Below are 17,229 nucleotides of genomic sequence, written 5' to 3'. Positions count from 1 at the left end.
ATAAAAATCGACGTGGCCCACCAATGACCAAACCCACTATTTTTCAAACGCCCCACCGCCGTCCGATGCTCATAGTCGGCGGCGTCAATCATCATCATTAAAACGAGAACATCTCCACGCGTCCCAATCCTATTGGATTACCCCATCCTATACTTCACCCTCTAAAATTGAATTTTTTTTCAAATTTTTTTCCAACTAGATTCTGCAGTCCAAAATTACAAGAACTGATTGAAGCTAGAGATCGGATCCCCCGAGATAACATTTTTGTCGCTCACGGATTTGTTATTTATCTTCAAGTTTTTTTCGATTCTCGGGGAATTCGGTGGATAGATTCTCGCCGGCGTTGACGCGTAGACTTCAATTCAATCGCTGTGGAATTAGGTTTGTGGATTGAGAGAGAAGATGGTGAATGTTATGGTGGAAAGAGCCACCAGCGATATGCTGATCGGGCCGGATTGGGCTATGAATATTGAGATCTGTGATATTTGCAATCACGATCCTGCGTAATTTTTTCTTCTTCTTCTTCTAGCTCATCTATATTGAAAAAAATAGAAAAAATAGAGCATGTTTGCTGTGAGCCTTGACTTCATAATTACTCCTATTTTTTCTTTAGTTTTTAGTTTAGGAAACTTGATAATTATTATAGGAATAGCTGGAGCTCAAGTAGTCAGGAAACTTTGTATCCTTGTTGAAGATGGTGGTGCTTTGTGAACTTACGCTCAATTTAATTTTTATCAGACAAGCAAAAGATGTTGTTCGAGGTATAAAAAAGCGCCTTGGTAGCAGGAATCCGAAAGTTCAGCTGCTAGCCTTAACAGTAAGAGCTTAAATTCTCTTGTGTGATATCATATGCACATGCGCTTGTCTGTTCATATTTCATAATAATCAAATGAATTAATCCTAGTTGGTTATCAGCTGTGGTTCTTAATGCTCAATTGGATTGGGTATGCAGAATCTGCTATTATCAATGAATATGAATAGACAATCTAGGTAGGATTCCATCAGGGAAAATATTTCATTTTCTTCAGTCATTATCTACAATTACTGGCGATGCACTCTTCTGGGTGATGAAGGATACTCTGAATTGAATATGCTGAAACAAGCTTTTTCGTGCATATGACACAAGTTGCCAATTCCTAGCTTCTCAAAATTATGCTTCTGGTTTCTTGAAGAGATTGTTGTTGCAGACTTGCAATCCATTTCAGACACATTTACACTTCATTAGTGTAGAGCATGAACAATTTTGCAAACTGGGTGCAGTTACTCTTCTTTCAGATCATTGGAGAGGGCTTGGGTATTATCAAGCTCTTGTAATTGAATAGGTTGACAAATGGAAAGAAGACACAGAATAAGTTGTTTGTGTCCTGTGGATTTGGATGGATAAAGTGAGGTATAACATACCAAAGAGGAGAATGCATAAATCATGGTATGAACTATCTGAAAATGCATTTGTTTTCCCTTTCTTGTGGAGGCACATATCCTTATAATGGAAGAAATTTTCAAACAGTTCAGTCACTTGCAAATGTTTTCATTGCATAACTGTAGTTATTGGAGACTGTTGTGAAGAACTGTGGTGATATGGTCCATATGCATGTTGCTGAGAAAGATTTGCCTCATGAGATGGTGAAAATGGTGAAAAAGAAGGTATCTAGTTCATAGATGTCCCCACTATATATCATTGTCTTGATTTGGTGCCTCTGCTTTTAGTGATGCAAAATTTATCACTGCAGCCAGACTTCCATGTCAAAGAGAAGATATTGATTCTAATAGATACATGGCAAGAAGCTTTTGGAGGACCAAGGGGAAGATATCCTCAGTATTATGTGGCATACCAGGCTTTATTGGTACTTATGCTAGTAACTTCGTGTCTTAACACTTAATTACTGAAGCATACACACAGTGGTTTCTTTATTTCCTTATGGTTCTATTATTTGTGTCTTTCCTATCAGCGTCTTGGTGCAGTGTTCCCTCAGAGATCTGAGAGGTCAGCTCCTGTATTCACACCACCGCAAACACAACCCTTGACATCTTATCCACCAAATATTGGCAATCCAGTACCTAGAGCTGATGGAGCTGAGTCTTCTGCAGAAGCTGAGTTCCCAACATTGAGGTGCATTATTCTCGAAAAAGAAATATTTAAATGGTTTTCAATTTCACAGAATTATGGCATGCGACGGTATATTTCATTTTATTGGAAGTATGCAACATGCTATCCTTTATCTAATATGACAGTTCACTAACAGCTATGTAAATGGGGCTCATATTTAATGGATTCTTGGAGATAATTCTCATTTGCAAAAGTTTAAATTGTGAAGAGCGAAACATTTCTAGATTTCTCTTCTTATTCATTGTTAAATAATTCAGTTCTTATCGAGCATTTGAAGTTATTAGCTTGTACCGAGTAAAAGCTAATTATCAGTTTATCACTTATAAAATTTATACCCGGGTAAAAAATGTGGCTACTTCCTATCCTGATGTTTTATGTTTGGAATTCTGTTTATCTGATATTTTCTGCATCACTGGCTTTATGTCAGCTTGACGGAACTTCAAAATGCACGAGGTATCATGGATGTCCTATCAGAAATGTTGAGTGCTTTAGATCCTGGAAACAAAGAGGTATTACTACACTGAAGATGGAAACTTTCTCAGAATATTCTGTTCTTATGATTTACTTGTCCTTGTGTTGTTAATGGAAACATAACTCACTCATACTATGTATATGTTAATTTATTCAGTTGTTGCTTGAATCAATTTATATTTAAGACATTGAACTCCAAGTACCTGTTGGCAGGGAATTAAGCAGGAGGTCATTGTTGATCTGGTCGAACAATGTCGTACCTACAAGCAAAGAGTAGTGCACCTTGTGAACTCAACTTCGTAAGCTCTAGTTTACTTGCAGTGTTTATCATTTGTTCTGGTTTAGTTTTGCTACATTCATACTCTTGTTTTTTATAATATTTTGTAAGAGCGCATCTAATTGGTGAATGTCCTGTAATAGATGTTGAAAAATGATGCTTCCATCTGGTGCATTTAGTTTTTAGGTATTTATTCCTCTTCAGTTGTCTGAAAAATTTATGTTATCACTTCAGTTGCTTTGTAGAAGCTGGTATTTTATTTGGGCTTAGCAACTTACTACTCACAATGTGAGTTGGGGTGAACTTCCTTTTATTTGTTAGATTAGTATTCTCTAATATAGATTTATCATATTGTTCCAGTGTACAGGAAAACGCCGTAAATGGTCTATGTTTTTATCTGTAGTTGCCGCATAATTGTATGCTAGTTAGAACTACGATCTTTTAATTGAGTGCCTTCTGTGTATGCTTTTGTGGATATCAAGTTGCTTCTGTTACACCTAGTATTGATGTGACCTCTTATCCATTAGTTATATGGATTCATGGTGATGGATAGAAAGCTCTACAATATCTATAGAGTATAGTCTTCGACTATGTAGTACTATATACATCTACCGCCAAAGTTTGTATTCTCTAACTGTACTAGTGGCTTGCACTACAATGTTATTTTCGATGATTTTTCTGTCCTTATTTAGGGACGAATCACTATTGTGCCAAGGGTTGGCACTGAACGATGACTTGCAACGAGTACTGGCAAAGCATGAAGCACATGCCTCTGGTGTTGTCCCTGTTCAGTCAGAGAAGTTAAATCCTGAACCACCTAAAGCCTTGGTACCTGTTGATTCTCCTCTTATCGACACTGGTGATACCAAACAATTAGATCGAGGGTAAGTTTCAAATATGCCCTTATATATCCTTGTTCCATACTGTTGTTTGTATTTTCTTCTTCGTCTTTTGGTCTTGCCGAGACCTAAATAATTTGGCTGTCACTTAAACATCCATTGCTGAGCTCTTGCAATGGGTTTTTTGCATTCGAAACTTATTTCAAGGTGATTATGAATTAAATAGTGATTGATGTTATCACTTTTTTGCAGCCCTACATCGAGTACTAGCATAGGGACGACACAGTTGTCTATCCCTCCTCCCACGACTAATGGCCAGTTGTCAACTCCAGTAAAGGCTGACCCAAAGATAGATCTTTTGAGTGGAGATGACCTCAACGCACTGGCACTTGTTCCTGTGGGACAGCCCCAACCAACTAGCCCCGCCGCTTCTCAGCACAACGCTCTTGCACTCGTCGACATGTTTTCAGATGGTAATAGCAATCAACAACCGACTCCTGTTGGACACGTCTATCCTTCTCCTTCTCAGTTTCAGCAGCCACAAGACTCTCACGCTCCACAGCCTTCTGCATACCCAAATGGCACCTGGAACGGTCAAGTAACCCAACAGCAGCAACCACCCTCACCAGTTTATGGTCAAATGACCCAACAGCAGCAGCCACCCTCACCAGTTTATGGTACATGTTCAATTGATTTTATATGAACTACCCCCATCCCCCCCAAAAAAAGGTAGGTGCCGTACCTGAATCATCCCTATAATTTATCTTTTTGTGTCGTAGGCGCTCAGGTTAACGATTCCTTCCCCCCTCCGCCATGGGAAGCACAACTTGACAGCAGTTTGCCTGCAGCAAACCAGGCTCAAGAAATTCAAGCAACTCAAGGAGTAGTAAATCATGCCCAACCATCGCCTAGTGGCGCTTATGTTACAGGTCCGCAACCCATGGCTCATGATCAGGCAGCGCTTGGTGTGTATAATGGAGGCCAGTTCACAGCAATGCAGAGCAACCAAATGCAAGGGTTGCATCCTTACCCGATGCAGAACCCGCAGCAGCACGCGGTTATGTATCCGCAGCAAATGCAAGCTAATCCCCAGATGGGATACATGTATCATCCTCAACAGATGTACAACCACCAAATGTCTGCTGGTTATGGATACGGATACAGCTATGGCCAAGGCCAAGGCCAAAATCAAATGCAAAATGCCTACTTTGCTCAGCAAACCATATCCGCGATGTCAGTAAGGGATGACAGCGGGCTGAGAAATCCGGCGTCAAACATTCTTCCATCTGGAAGGCCGGCTAGGGCGGAGGACAAGCTATTCGGGGACCTTGTAGACATCTCTAAGTTCAAACCGGGGAAGACGACACCAGGTAGAGCTGGGAGCATGTGAAGAGAGGTAGAGATGGAGAGATGTCCTTCTTTGACTGCTGCTGCATATATATATTCTTCACCTTTATGCGTCGTCATGCCTGCATTTCTTTTCTCTTTGGTATTTATTTGTTATGGAAATCTTGTTAGTAGAATCAGGTACATTTTCATTGTAGAAACGGAAACTCGTATAAAAGAAAATAACATTTTTCTCTTTTTTGGTTTGGCTGGGTGAGTGAGTGCATCGATGGGCATACTTTGTAAAGCATATTCGGGTACTACATAAAATTTCGTGTCGAAAAAAAATTGTTTTACTTTGAGTGTATAGTGGGAATATAAATTGTTTCTTATAAAAATTGCAGAGCTTGGGTTCGAATGTTGATATTTAGTTTTACATTTACAAAGCAATAGATGCTACATAATGTGAAATAAATTTAAATGACTTAAATTGCAACAGTTGCATTCATTCAACTCAAACTAGTTTTTCACTACTATATATATAAGTGTGGATTTAGAAATACAGTTAGAAAATGGATAGTGTAGAGTTTGGGAGGAGTGATGAGTCATGAAGAAGCACCTATAAAATCAAGGCCGACAAATGGCCTAGCTGCTTCTTCGTTGAGCTTCTTAGTAAAACTCACCCGCTTGTCAAGGTTCGCTCCCGGGCCTGCATTTTTGGAATCCTCCAGAAAACGCAGTCCTATTATTTTGATCGTCGAACCACCCTTGAGGGTTGACAGCGTTGCTGAGATAGGAGTTAGCGAAGATCACCCTTGCATGCGGTCTCCACAGCCTGCCTAAATATGCAATCCGGCCCGACCCAGTTACGTTGCAATGGGAGAACACAAAACCTGTTGCCTCTTTATCCCTCGTCCTCACTTGTGCTGTTATAAATGCAACTGAATCTCCGGGAATCACATGTATCTTCGCGTTCTATAAATACAAAAAAAATACTATATAATCAAATCAATCAGTAACTAATTAATACTATTAATAATCAAGAGGACTGCTAATTTCCTCATGGTAATACTAGTATGCGACAAGCAGAGTACTATGTTACACAAATTTTAAAAATACTACTCCTACTCCATATTTATATATATATATATAAAAAAAGGTGTCTTCACGGACACTCTATTAGAGTTTACTAGTACTCCATTGATAATGTGAATACAATTTGATCTCATTTATTCATGTTTCCAATTTTAATCAAGATGAAAATTAAAAGTTAACGTATTATACGAAGCAACTTAGATGCAGTGGAGTATATTTTTTGGTTGGAGTGTGGACATGAACATGCTATAAAATTATAAGTAACGAGTTAGTGAGTATAGTAAAATTTTAAGTACTACTGTAACTTTATGACTATATTAGCAAACTGCAAATTTTATGGATTGATACACATCACACGCTAAACTTTTTAGCCTGGGAACACAAAACAAACTATCCTAATTACCGTGTGAACACAAAAAGAAACGGTGGCTTGGAAACACAAAACAAACTCCTTCAGACTCTCAAGATTTAAGATTCCCACTGGAATCTCCCCGCTCAAGCCATTTTCCGATAGCTTAACAGTACGCAGATTACTGGCCTTGGCAAGCTCCTTGTTGATTAATAATTATAAATCCGTGCCATTTTCAAATTAAAACTCGTGGAATTTTCAAATTTTATTAGATGGAAGAAGTATAAATTATCCTACTACTCCCACCAAAAACTAAAATAAAATAGATTACCCCAATAAAGAAATACTTAATAGAATAATAGCCAAAATATAAATATTTTGTTGATTAATGATTATAAACTCGTGCCATTTTCAAATTAAAACTCGTGCAATTTTCAAGTTTTATTAGATGGAGGGAGTATAAATTATCCTACTACTCCCACCCAAAACTAAAATAAAATATATTAGCCCAATAAAGAAATACTTAATAGCCAAAATATAAATATGTTGTTGATTAATGATTATAAACCCGTGCCATTTTCAAATTAAAACTCGTGCAATTTTCAAGTTTTATTAGATGGAGGGAGTATAAATTATCCTACTACTCCCACCCAAAACTAAAATAAAATATATTAGCCCAATAAAGAAATACTTAATAGCCAAAATATAAATATGTTGTTGATTAATGATTATAAACCCGTGCCATTTTCAAATTAAAACTCGTGCTATTTTCAAGTTTTATTAGATGGAGGGAGTATAAATTATCCTACTACTCCCACCCAAAACTAAAATAAAATAGATTAGCCCAATAAAGAAATACTTAATAGCCAAAATATAAATATGTTGTTGATTAATGATTATAAACCCGTGCCATTTTCAAATTAAAACTCGTGCTATTTTCAAGTTTTATTAGATGGAGGAAGTATAAATTATCCTACTACTCCCACCCAAAACTAAAATAAAATAGATTAGCCCAATAAAGAAATACTCTCTCCGTCCCACTATAGTCACATTTAATTATGACACGAGTTTTAAGGAAGGGTAATGATTTATTAACAAACATTGTATATACAAAATGCCCTTATATTTTAAACTGATTTTTATTTAAACCAGTTTTATTATTTTCTTATTACTTTACCCTTTTTATATATATATGGAAAATTATGAATCATACAATATTTATGGAAAGAGTAAAGGCCAAAATTGGTCCTGAATATATGGTCATTTTACCTTTTTGGTCCTAAACATTATCTTTTGGATTTTTTGGTCCTCAACATACAGAAATTTGATCATTTTGGTTCTCCTTCCGTTAAAAACTAACGGTCAACGGGTTTAATCCCGATTTTGACCAAATTAAACTTTTAATTCTAATTTTTTATTTCCTAATTAATTTCCTAATTATTTTTAAAAATATTCTAAAATCTAAACCCATCATCACCACCCCCAATTCTGCTCCAACGACATCTCCGGCGAGATCCCACTCTCAGTCAAGCTACGGCCTCTGACCACAACCAGGAGCCTTGTTCCGGTTTCCTACAGAGAGAAACGTTTTCTATGGAGATAATCGAGAGCATCTCGCAGGAAGACCTCCAACCAACCGTCAAGCTCTGCGTCGACGGATTGCGGTCTTCTTCAATTGCAGTCATGAGGTCGGCGGCGGCTAAATTGCGGTTACTGGCAAAAAATCGGGCTTTGATTGGGGAGTCGGGCGCGGTGCCCGCTCTGATTCCGCCTCTCAATTGCTCGAATCCTACGACGCAGGAGCACGCGGTGACCGCGCTGCTCAATCTGTCCCTCCACGACGGCAACAAGAGCGTGTTAACCAGAGCCGGAGCAGTCAAATCCCTAATTTATGTGCTGAAAACGGGTACCGAGGCGTCCAAGCAGAACGCTGCCTGCGCGCTGCTGAGTTTGGCTCTGGTCGACGAGTACAAGCTGTCGATTGGGGAATGCGGCGCGATTCCGCCGCTGGTTGCGTTGCTGATAAATGGCTCGGTCAGAGGGAAGAAGGACGTGCTCACGGCGCTTTACAAGCTGTGCTCCGTCTCGTTGAATAAGGAGAGAGCGGTGAGAGCTGGTGTCGGAAGCCCTAATTTCTCTTGATATTTGGTTATACATAATTGGGGAGGCCGTGGCTTGACTGAGAGTGGGATCCGGGAGAGTTGCGAGGCACTGAAGCTCGCCGGAGATGTTGCTGGAGCGGAATTGGGGGAATGACGATCAAAATAATTGAGGTGGTGATGATGGGTTTAGATTTTATAATATTTTTAAAAATAATTAGGAAATTAATTAGAGAATAAAAAATCAGAATTAAAAGTTTAATTTGGTCAAAATTGAGATTAAACCCGTTGACCGTTAGTTTTTAACGGAAATATTGACGGAGGACCAAAATGATCAAATTTCCATATGTACAGGACAAAAAATCCAAAAGATAATGTTTAGGACCAAAAAGATAAAATGGTCATATGTTCAGGACCAATTTTGTCCTTTACTCTTATGGAAATTTCATAAATTAAGATAATTAAAATTTATCTACCCACAATTGTTTCTTAATGCTTATACGTATGTTTTAAACAAATAAATATACTACTGCTAATATTTAGCACTAATCTATAGTTAAATTCAAAATTATAAGATTACATATCATAAAATTTTTATACTTATTTCTTGTGTATTAACCGTAAAGTATGAAAACAAAAAAAAATACTTTATAATTTTTAATTAATATTATATAGTAGTATAAATTTAAGGGGAGAAAAACCAAAAATTTAAAAGAACCAAGCTCCAATATAGTATCAATTATATACAAATAGAATAGTAAAGACTAAAAAAATTAGTATTATTTATTTTAGTGAATGATCATATTCGAAAATGTATATACATCTAGTTGTTTATATAGCTTAAAATTTTAGTGATAAGTTAATAATTAAATAATTAAATGTGAATGATAATTATTTTTGTGTTTAATTAAATTATAAAATATTTATTTCCCTCACAGGATGATGGTACTATTATTTTTTTTGAGTTAAATAAAAAGAGAAAAAATTAAAAAAGAAAAAAAATAGAGATGATTTTATTTTTATTTTAGCAAATGTGTCATTTTTGTGGGACAGTTCAAAAAAAATATTTCATTTTTAATAGAAGAGGTGGAATACTTTTGTTGGATGATAACACTAAGAAATTAAGTATATATACATACAATCGCTTGTATGACTTAGAATTATAAGAATTATTTTTAAATAAAATAGTTGGATGAGAATGACTGTTATTATTTCGTTGGATGATAACACTTAAAAGTAAAGTATGTGTACATGTAGTTGTTTTTATTAACTTAGAATTTTAAAGATTATTTCCTTGGACGATGACACTAACAAATTAAATATACATCCACGTAGTCGTTTTTATAACTTAAAATTTTATTGATTATTTAATAAGCAATATTCTAGGAAGCGAATGACTAATATTATTTCGTTAGATGATAACACTAGTATATATACATGTAATCATTTTTATAACTTTAAGGTTTAAGAATTATTTAACAAAAAATAATTAGATGTGAATGACTAATATTATTTCGTTGGATGATAACAATAAGAAATTAGTACTATATATACATGTCGTTTTTATAACTTAGATAATGATTTTTTATTAATAAAATAGTTAGATGTAAATGACTATGATTATTATGTTGAATGATAACACTAAGAAATTAAATACTCCCTCCGTTCCTTCATAGTTGAGTCATATTTCCATTTCGGGAAGTTCCCTCATAGTTGAGTCATTTCCATTTATAGTAATTTTTTCCTCTCTCTTACTTTATTCTCTCTACTTTATTCACTTTATTCTCTCTACCTTTTTCTCTTTCTTACTTTTTATCTATTTATTTAACACACTCAACATTCATTTCTTAAACTCCGTGCCGAAAAGTTCCGCCTCAACTATGAGGGAACGGAGGGAGTATATGTTTTTTTATAATTTAGAATTATACATAGTGCTCATCAAGAACGTGACATGCGGGCCCGGGCACGACATCAACATCGGGAGTCTGGGGAAGAACACGGATGAGAAGAGGGTGAATGAGATAAGGGTGGAGGGTTGCACCTTCATCAACACGCAGAACGGGATAAGGATCAAGACGTGGCCCTCTGCGCCGGGCACGATCACCATCTTGGATCTCCACTTCATCAACCTCACCATGGTCAATGCGGGCAACCCCGTTGTTTTTTATCAAGAGTACTGCCCATCAAACCTTTGCTCACTGGAGAAACCATCCCTGATACATATTAGCGACGTCGAGATCAACAACGTGATAGGGACCAGCTCCACGCCGGATGCCATGTCATTCATCTGCAGCGAAGTCAAGCCGTGCGACAATATCAGGATCGGATTCATTCATCTGAAATACACCGGGAAAAAGCACGCAAACACTATCACAAGATGCAAAAACATTAAACACATCTTCTCCAACACGCAGAGTCCCCGTAATTCACAGGGTTCAACAAGCAATCGATATTTCACGATCAAGGGTGTAATACTATTTGTAGTAGCGGTCCTTATATATCGTATTAACAATCGAAATATGGTCGAAAGAAAAAATCTCTATTTGAGAGGGCTTCTTCCTATACCTATGAATTCCATTGGACCCAGAAATGATACCTTGGAAGAATCGGTTGGGTCTTCCAATATCAATAGGTTGATTGTTTCGCTCCTGTATCTTCCAAAAGGAAAAAAGATCTCTGAGAGTTGTTTCCTGAATCCGAAAGAGAGTACTTGGGTTCTTCCAATAACTAAAAAGTGTAGCATGCCTGAATCTAACTGGGGTTCGCGGTGGTGGAGGAACTGGATCGGAAAAAAGAGGGATTCTAGTTGTAAGATATCTAATGAAACCGTCGCTGGAATTGAGATCTTATTCAAAGAGAAAGATATCAAATATTTGGAGTTTCTTTTTGTATATTATATGGATGATCCGATCCGCAAGGACCGTGATTGGGAATTATTTGATCGTCTTTCTCTGAGGAAGAGGCGAAATAGAATCAACTTGAATTCGGGACCGCTATTCGAAATCTTAGCGAAACACTGGATTTCTTATCTCATGTCTGCTTTTCGTGAAAAAATACCAATTGAAGTGGAGGGTTTCTTCAAACAACAAAGGGCTGGGTCAACTATTCAATCAAATGATATTGAGCGTGTTTCCCATCTCCTCTCGAGAAAGAAGTGGGCTATTTCTTTGCAAAATTGTGCTCAATTTCATATGTGGCAATTTCGCCAAGATCTCTTCGTTAGTTGGGGGAAGAATCCGCACGAATCAGATTTTTTGAGGAACGTATCAAGAGAGAATTTGATTTGCTTAGACAGTGTGTGGTTGGTAAACAAGGATCGGTTTTTTAGAAAGGTACGGAATATATCGTCAAATATTCAATATGATTCCACAAGATCCAGTTTCGTTCAAGTAACGGATTCTAGCCAACTGAAAGGATCTTCTGATCAATCCAGAGATCATTTGGATTCCATTAGTAATGAGGATTCGGAATATCACACATTGATCAATCAAAGAGAGATTCAACCACTAAAAGAAAGATCGATTCTTTGGGATCCTTCCTTTCTTCAAACGGAAGGAACAGAGATAGAATCAGACCGATTCCCTTTTTTCTCTGATAGATGGTCAGAACTTCGTCTGGGTTCGAATCCTACTGTTCCTTGAATTTTATTTTTAAATTTATACTCCATATTTTAATTAATTTTTCTTTCAATACTAATTTTAGATTGTTTACAAAACAATTTTCAATTTTTAAAATTTTTTCCTTGAATTTTATTTTTAAATTTATACTCCATATTTTAATTAATTTTTTCTTTCAATACTAATTTGATATATTAAAATATGTGTCGTCGCTATTAAGATTATTGATAGTGTATATAATTATAATTACGATTTCAGTAATACAAGGTGATTTGTTGATACAATTAGTTAATCCGAGTTTCTCATACTTCCCTTGTAAAAATTGAGAAAGGAGGAGGGACTAATTTAATTTTAAATATACTAAAATATAAAGGGGGGAGAGAGAGAGTCACTTAGTATAGTAAAACATAACGATGTATAACCATGGAAGAGGTCTATATTATCCAAAAAGATTGTATAAACATTTATAAATAGTAGTAGTGGTAAAAAAATATGAAATCCTAATCCTAATCTGGTTGAACCTCCTAGCATTTACAAAACGATTCTTGCAGCATTACGGCAAAGAAAAAGGGCTCATCCGCATTTCGATTATGTACTAGTCAATCACCGGCAACGCATTTGCTCCTAGAACCCTAGGGGACTTCCGGCTTTTTTCTCGTTTCTGCAATGCAAAAACACAAAATTGAAGCCACAAGAGATGAGTCCATTGAGATACTTTTTGATTAAATTCATTACCTTCTATGGAGCCACAAGTGATGAGTCGATTGAGAAAACATCGAAGCTTGGTTAGAACAAGCCTTTCTTGTTCAACGTATAACTGGTCGGGACCAAGTGCAGATGCTGATTCTGAGTTGCTCCTTGTATCAGATTCTGCGACTGTAGATGGAGCATTATCTGCCATAAATGCTGCATCTCGTTCGTCACACATTAATGCAAGTGTTCCTGGAGACAATGGTCTCCCATTTTGAATATCATAGCCATCACTTTCACGCAGCGACGCTCTATCCCTATTTCCTCTGTTTTCTGGGAACTCCACAGTATTCTGTTGGTTTTGATGATGATTACTGTCTTCATAGTGCCCACACGAAGTTTCAGCCCAATTCACATCAATGCCACCATCGATCATTTTTCGTTCTTCTGGGGAGGTAAATACAAAGTGACAGTCAACTTTAAGTTTGATACATATACAGTAATACAAGAATATGGTTCTTAGAGGTCAGCTAATCCATCAAAGATTGGAAACAGTAACACAAGAATATGGGTCTTAGTGCCCTCTGGAATAAAAAATTAGGTTGCAGATATTCTAGTCTCCATATCCAAAATGATCAGCGATTGGAAACTGTACATTCATAAACTCTGAGGCGGTATAACATACCTGCAAGAGTCTTGGCTGCTTCTGTTGAAATTTCAACCAAATGTTTGCAGAAGTCATTGACATGTTGTAATTGGAGGATGCCACTTAAAGGAGACCTTCAACCATGGGAAGTAATTAAAATTTTTAGGCCAAGGCACATGGTTACTCACAACAAGTTCATACACAACCACAAGGATCAAGATTTACCTGTACGAGGATTTAGAAAGTCCTAATTTAGTAGGGTCTGGTTTAGACGGCTGAACAAATGATGGCAAATATGACGTTCCAGGTGTAAAGCTAGGTTCCTGACTACAAGGAAGATTTCATCAGATATGAACCAATCAGTTTATACAGGAAAATGAAATTAATGAGATGACCTTAAATTGTTCGTTCAGTATACATCAAAATGATGAGACATGTTTGAGACCTCCAATTTCTATATACCTCCATAATTAACACATGCTTGACTCATGGCATAGGAAAGTTGAAATTGCTAGTACATGAACTAAAAGACCAAAAGTTCTAAAGCTCATCACTTCAGAAAAGTAGGAATTCATAAGGTATACTGTGAACAGGAGTCTTCATAAAAGCTAAGTGCAACAAATTTGAGAGAGGAAACAGCAGAACCAGAGAGCTAAAGGAAGTAGAGGGGGTAAGAAACTAGAAACGGCAGAAAATGCAAATAGTATTCAACAAGAACCTGGTGAGATTCTGGAAGCCATTTAGTAATTTTTGCCCTAGATGTCTCATCAAATGCAATTTTCTTCTTGCTTGGAGGTCCAATAGCTCCATTTATAGCTGCGCTGGCTTGCTGGATAAATGCCATTGAATCTGCTGAATGGTGATATAGACGAGCTTTCCTCTCTTCACATCCTTCAAAGTTTCTGCAGTCTACGCATTTACATTTGTCGGAACAAGGAATATTTGCCTGGAAGCACTCGCAATACTTCTTGAGACAACCAGTTCTTTTACAATTGCATCCCCTACTCTGCTCTGCCTAAAATTCAATCAATCATATGAAATCATTCCTCTACAAATAATACAAATTTCAAGTCAACTGAAGATACAAACATGAATGACAATGGACATTTTCCGCATTTTTTAATGATCGGGGAGATTGTATACAGAGATAAATATAAGAAAGAATAGGCAAAATAACAGCAATGCATTCATCAAGATAATAAATCCCTTTAAGCAGAAGGTTAATGACAACTTGTGAACTATTCTTTAATTTAAAAGAATTCAACACAAAATCATAGAATCATTTGCATACCCCATAAAAGGCATCGGGTTTTCTCTCCAAAACTGCACCAATTGCTTCCTTCCGCTCAGCCTCTTTCTCTTTTGTATTGTAACAATTGACGCAGTTACATCCATCACAGTATACTCCATTGGCAAAGCATTCACAATACCTATTTCTCATTCAAGCAATCCCAAAGATCAAAACTGGTCCGACTACATACTAACAACTTTTTATACATTCACAGCCAAGCTAAATTCAAAGAAGCTATTCCATTTTATACACATACTTACAGCTTCAAGCATCTTGAATTCTTACACCTGCATTGCTTCTGCTTCTTCGGAGTGCCACCATTCTGTTCCGGATTATGTTCTCGTGATGCCGGGGACTCCATTTTCCTAAAACGGATAACAAGATTTATCGAAAGTACTAATATCTATGCATTAACAAGGAAGCGAATTGCTAAATTTCAAGCAACGGTTATCGCATTGTAAATAGGATACAAGAAAAAGGCTAATTCAATTGACAAGCACAAATGATCCAAAATCAACAAACATAAAAATCGAAGCCTTACAGCAATTGCTGCAATGCACGCTTAGGCACATGCACCGCCTCCCCCACTGGAGGCGATTGTGGTTGCTCCGCCATTCGATTCAATTCTCGGTGCGGCGACTTTGGAGGCATCACCATCTTTCGCGGCGGAAATTTCGTTCGCGCCAACTGGCGCGCCGCCGACTGGTGCCCTAAAATTGCACGCGCGTGCTTCGAATTCGCCTCCTCCAGCCACTTCGGCTGCGAATTCCCCTTGGCATTATCAGCATTCGCCGCCGCAGCCGTGAAATTAACCGCGAAATCAAGCTGCCTCATCAGCGCCGCCGCTTCTCCCGCTCCTTCTCTCTGCTCCATGCTTGATTCAGGAAAAATCAATTACAGTCTTTAGACATCAAGCATTATTGTACCGATTTAACGCTCGTCTTCAGCAACAAAAACAAGACACAAATTCAAATCTTTCTCTCTCTAAAAACACTAATCACCTCCTCGTATCGTGAGATTTAGCTCTCAGAGACGATTGCAGGATGGAATCTCGAGCGCTTTTCTACGAAAATTGAATCTTCTTGATTTTCCGCAAAAGGCAGCTAATAAATAGGCTTGAATCTTTGAGGGAGAACGAGGTTTGGGGAATTTTTTAGAGAGAGAAAGTAGTGGAGTTTCACTGAGCTGTGGGTTTGGATTCAATTCAAATCTTTGAAATTTCAATTTTTGAGAATGTACGGTCAAGATGAAGGTAGGGTTTGGATTGACGGCTGCGATTCGCACCCCTTTTCACCTGTGACTTTCCATCCAATTCTTTGGCGGTGTCAAATTTAAACTTTAAAAATATAGAGCCAATTATCAATATTCATTCCATATTTTCAAAATGAACTAAAAATCAAGAAATTTAGATATATTTTCAATTTTTCTATAATGAAAAATTCTGTTCGCATCCGTATAACATATTCGGCGTATTTTCTTAACCGATATCGTTTTCCTTATGAATTGAGAACATTGTTTATTTTATAATGGGTGCTGTTCGGATATGATTTTTTCGGCTTTCATATCATATATACTTTCGCTAAAAACTTCATTGTGAAGTAATCGAGAATAAATCTACATTTTATGATTTTGTTGCTAGTAGAGATTTTTTTACTTCATTACGGTTATGGATCATAGATTATTTGATAAAAATAACGAAATATTAATAGACAGCTACTCGACTGAAATTGGAGGGAAAGGAGAGAATGGAACCGGAGAGGCGTTTTTTTAAAGCTCAGTCAAATATGGCAAAGGAAAAGGAATTAGAATGACATCGAGACCTGAATTTTGGCGCTAAAGGAGGTATAATATGGTGCGGATGCAAAAAGATGCACCTTGACACGTGGCTTCATGTCATTGGTGAGATTGTCCAGATAGATTGCATGAGACGAAAACTATTAAGTTTGTACACGAACTTTAACAGATAGTGGGCCTGTTGGGCCCACTGTTGTCTTTTTATTGCAGGATTTTAAAATTTGAAATTCGAGGCTCATTTTCAATAATTAAATGAGTACTATGACTGCCAACGTCGCAAATCCCTAAAATTAAAATATTGTACAATGATAAAAATTATTTTTCATAATTTATGTACTCCACTACAATTAATGAAATTGGTAACACTTAATAATAATAATTAGAATTTTCCATAAATTAATTATATATTTATTTCTTTGTTATATTTTTCACATTAATTTTTCTTATTTTTATCCCAATTGTTTTCAATTATTTATAATTTATCACACAAAATTCTCCATTCCTCCATTTCTAATATAATAAAATGTGACCCTTTATTCTCTCACAGTATATAAATTTGATTAGGTTTACTTTATTTGATAGTTATAATTTGATTTTGGTTGTCAAGTGCTCTGTCCAAGATATATAT

At 36.7% G+C, this 17,229-nt stretch overlaps 3 protein-coding genes across 6 annotated transcripts; 2 read left to right on the top strand and 1 right to left on the bottom strand.

Annotated features, from left to right (window-relative positions):
* The first annotated feature begins 387 nt into the window (after window positions 1-387).
* On the top strand, window positions 388-5,277 carry LOC125214380 (TOM1-like protein 9). 2 transcript variants are annotated; one of them, XM_048115382.1, is made up of 10 exons: window positions 388-503; window positions 739-817; window positions 1,546-1,644; window positions 1,731-1,844; window positions 1,950-2,110; window positions 2,535-2,616; window positions 2,792-2,877; window positions 3,548-3,739; window positions 3,947-4,371; window positions 4,474-5,277. In XM_048115382.1, the coding sequence occupies exons 1-10, from the start codon at window positions 403-405 to the stop codon at window positions 5,082-5,084; spliced, it is 1,950 nt and encodes a 649-aa protein (XP_047971339.1). In that variant the 5' UTR covers window positions 388-402; the 3' UTR covers window positions 5,085-5,277. The 2 variants fall into 2 exon arrangements, with proteins under 2 accessions (XP_047971339.1, XP_047971338.1); XM_048115381.1 differs by lacking the exons at window positions 388-503; window positions 739-817 and having other exon boundaries at window positions 1,492-1,644; window positions 3,947-4,329.
* A 2,780-nt stretch (window positions 5,278-8,057) lies between these two features.
* On the top strand, window positions 8,058-8,606 carry LOC125214865 (U-box domain-containing protein 12-like). Its single transcript, XM_048116062.1, has one exon. It carries the CDS (start codon window positions 8,058-8,060, stop codon window positions 8,604-8,606), a length of 549 nt encoding a protein of 182 aa, XP_047972019.1.
* Window positions 8,607-12,575: 3,969 nt separating this feature from the next.
* LOC125215802 (protein tesmin/TSO1-like CXC 5) lies at window positions 12,576-15,967 on the bottom strand. Of its 3 annotated transcripts, XM_048117355.1 has the most exons (9): window positions 15,809-15,967; window positions 15,349-15,681; window positions 15,068-15,172; window positions 14,808-14,946; window positions 14,235-14,531; window positions 13,742-13,839; window positions 13,556-13,650; window positions 12,916-13,317; window positions 12,576-12,841 (listed from the first exon to the last, which is right to left on the bottom strand). In XM_048117355.1, exons 2-9 carry the CDS (start codon window positions 15,678-15,680, stop codon window positions 12,813-12,815), a joined length of 1,497 nt encoding a protein of 498 aa, XP_047973312.1. In that variant the 5' UTR covers window position 15,681; window positions 15,809-15,967; the 3' UTR covers window positions 12,576-12,812. The 3 variants fall into 3 exon arrangements, with proteins under 3 accessions (XP_047973312.1, XP_047973311.1, XP_047973313.1); XM_048117354.1 differs by having other exon boundaries at window positions 15,349-15,967; XM_048117356.1 differs by having other exon boundaries at window positions 12,916-13,314; window positions 15,349-15,967.
* Between the last annotated feature and the right edge of the window lie 1,262 nt (window positions 15,968-17,229).

This window comes from Salvia hispanica, chromosome 3 (genome assembly GCF_023119035.1).
Source record: "Salvia hispanica cultivar TCC Black 2014 chromosome 3, UniMelb_Shisp_WGS_1.0, whole genome shotgun sequence".
NCBI lineage: Eukaryota > Viridiplantae > Streptophyta > Magnoliopsida > Lamiales > Lamiaceae > Salvia > Salvia hispanica.
This window is presented reverse-complemented; position numbering and strand designations above follow the sequence as displayed.

Coding starts and splice junctions, on each gene's coding strand:
- LOC125214865 (XM_048116062.1), top strand. CDS start 8,058: ATGGAGATAATCGAGAGCATCTCGCAGGAAGACCTCCAACCAACCGTC.
- LOC125214380 (XM_048115382.1), top strand. CDS start 403: ATGGTGAATGTTATGGTGGAAAGAGCCACCAGCGATATGCTGATCGGG. Junction 2,111..2,534: donor GCTGAGTTCCCAACATTGAG/GTGCATTATTCT, acceptor GCTTTATGTCAG/CTTGACGGAACTTCAAAATG. Junction 2,617..2,791: donor TAGATCCTGGAAACAAAGAG/GTATTACTACAC, acceptor ACCTGTTGGCAG/GGAATTAAGCAGGAGGTCAT.
- LOC125215802 (XM_048117354.1), bottom strand. CDS start 15,680: ATGGAGCAGAGAGAAGGAGCGGGAGAAGCGGCGGCGCTGATGAGGCAG. Junction 13,318..13,555: donor AGCAGCCAAGACTCTTGCAG/GTATGTTATACC, acceptor TTACCTCCCCAG/AAGAACGAAAAATGATCGAT. Junction 12,842..12,915: donor CACTTGTGGCTCCATAGAAG/GTAATGAATTTA, acceptor TTTGCATTGCAG/AAACGAGAAAAAAGCCGGAA.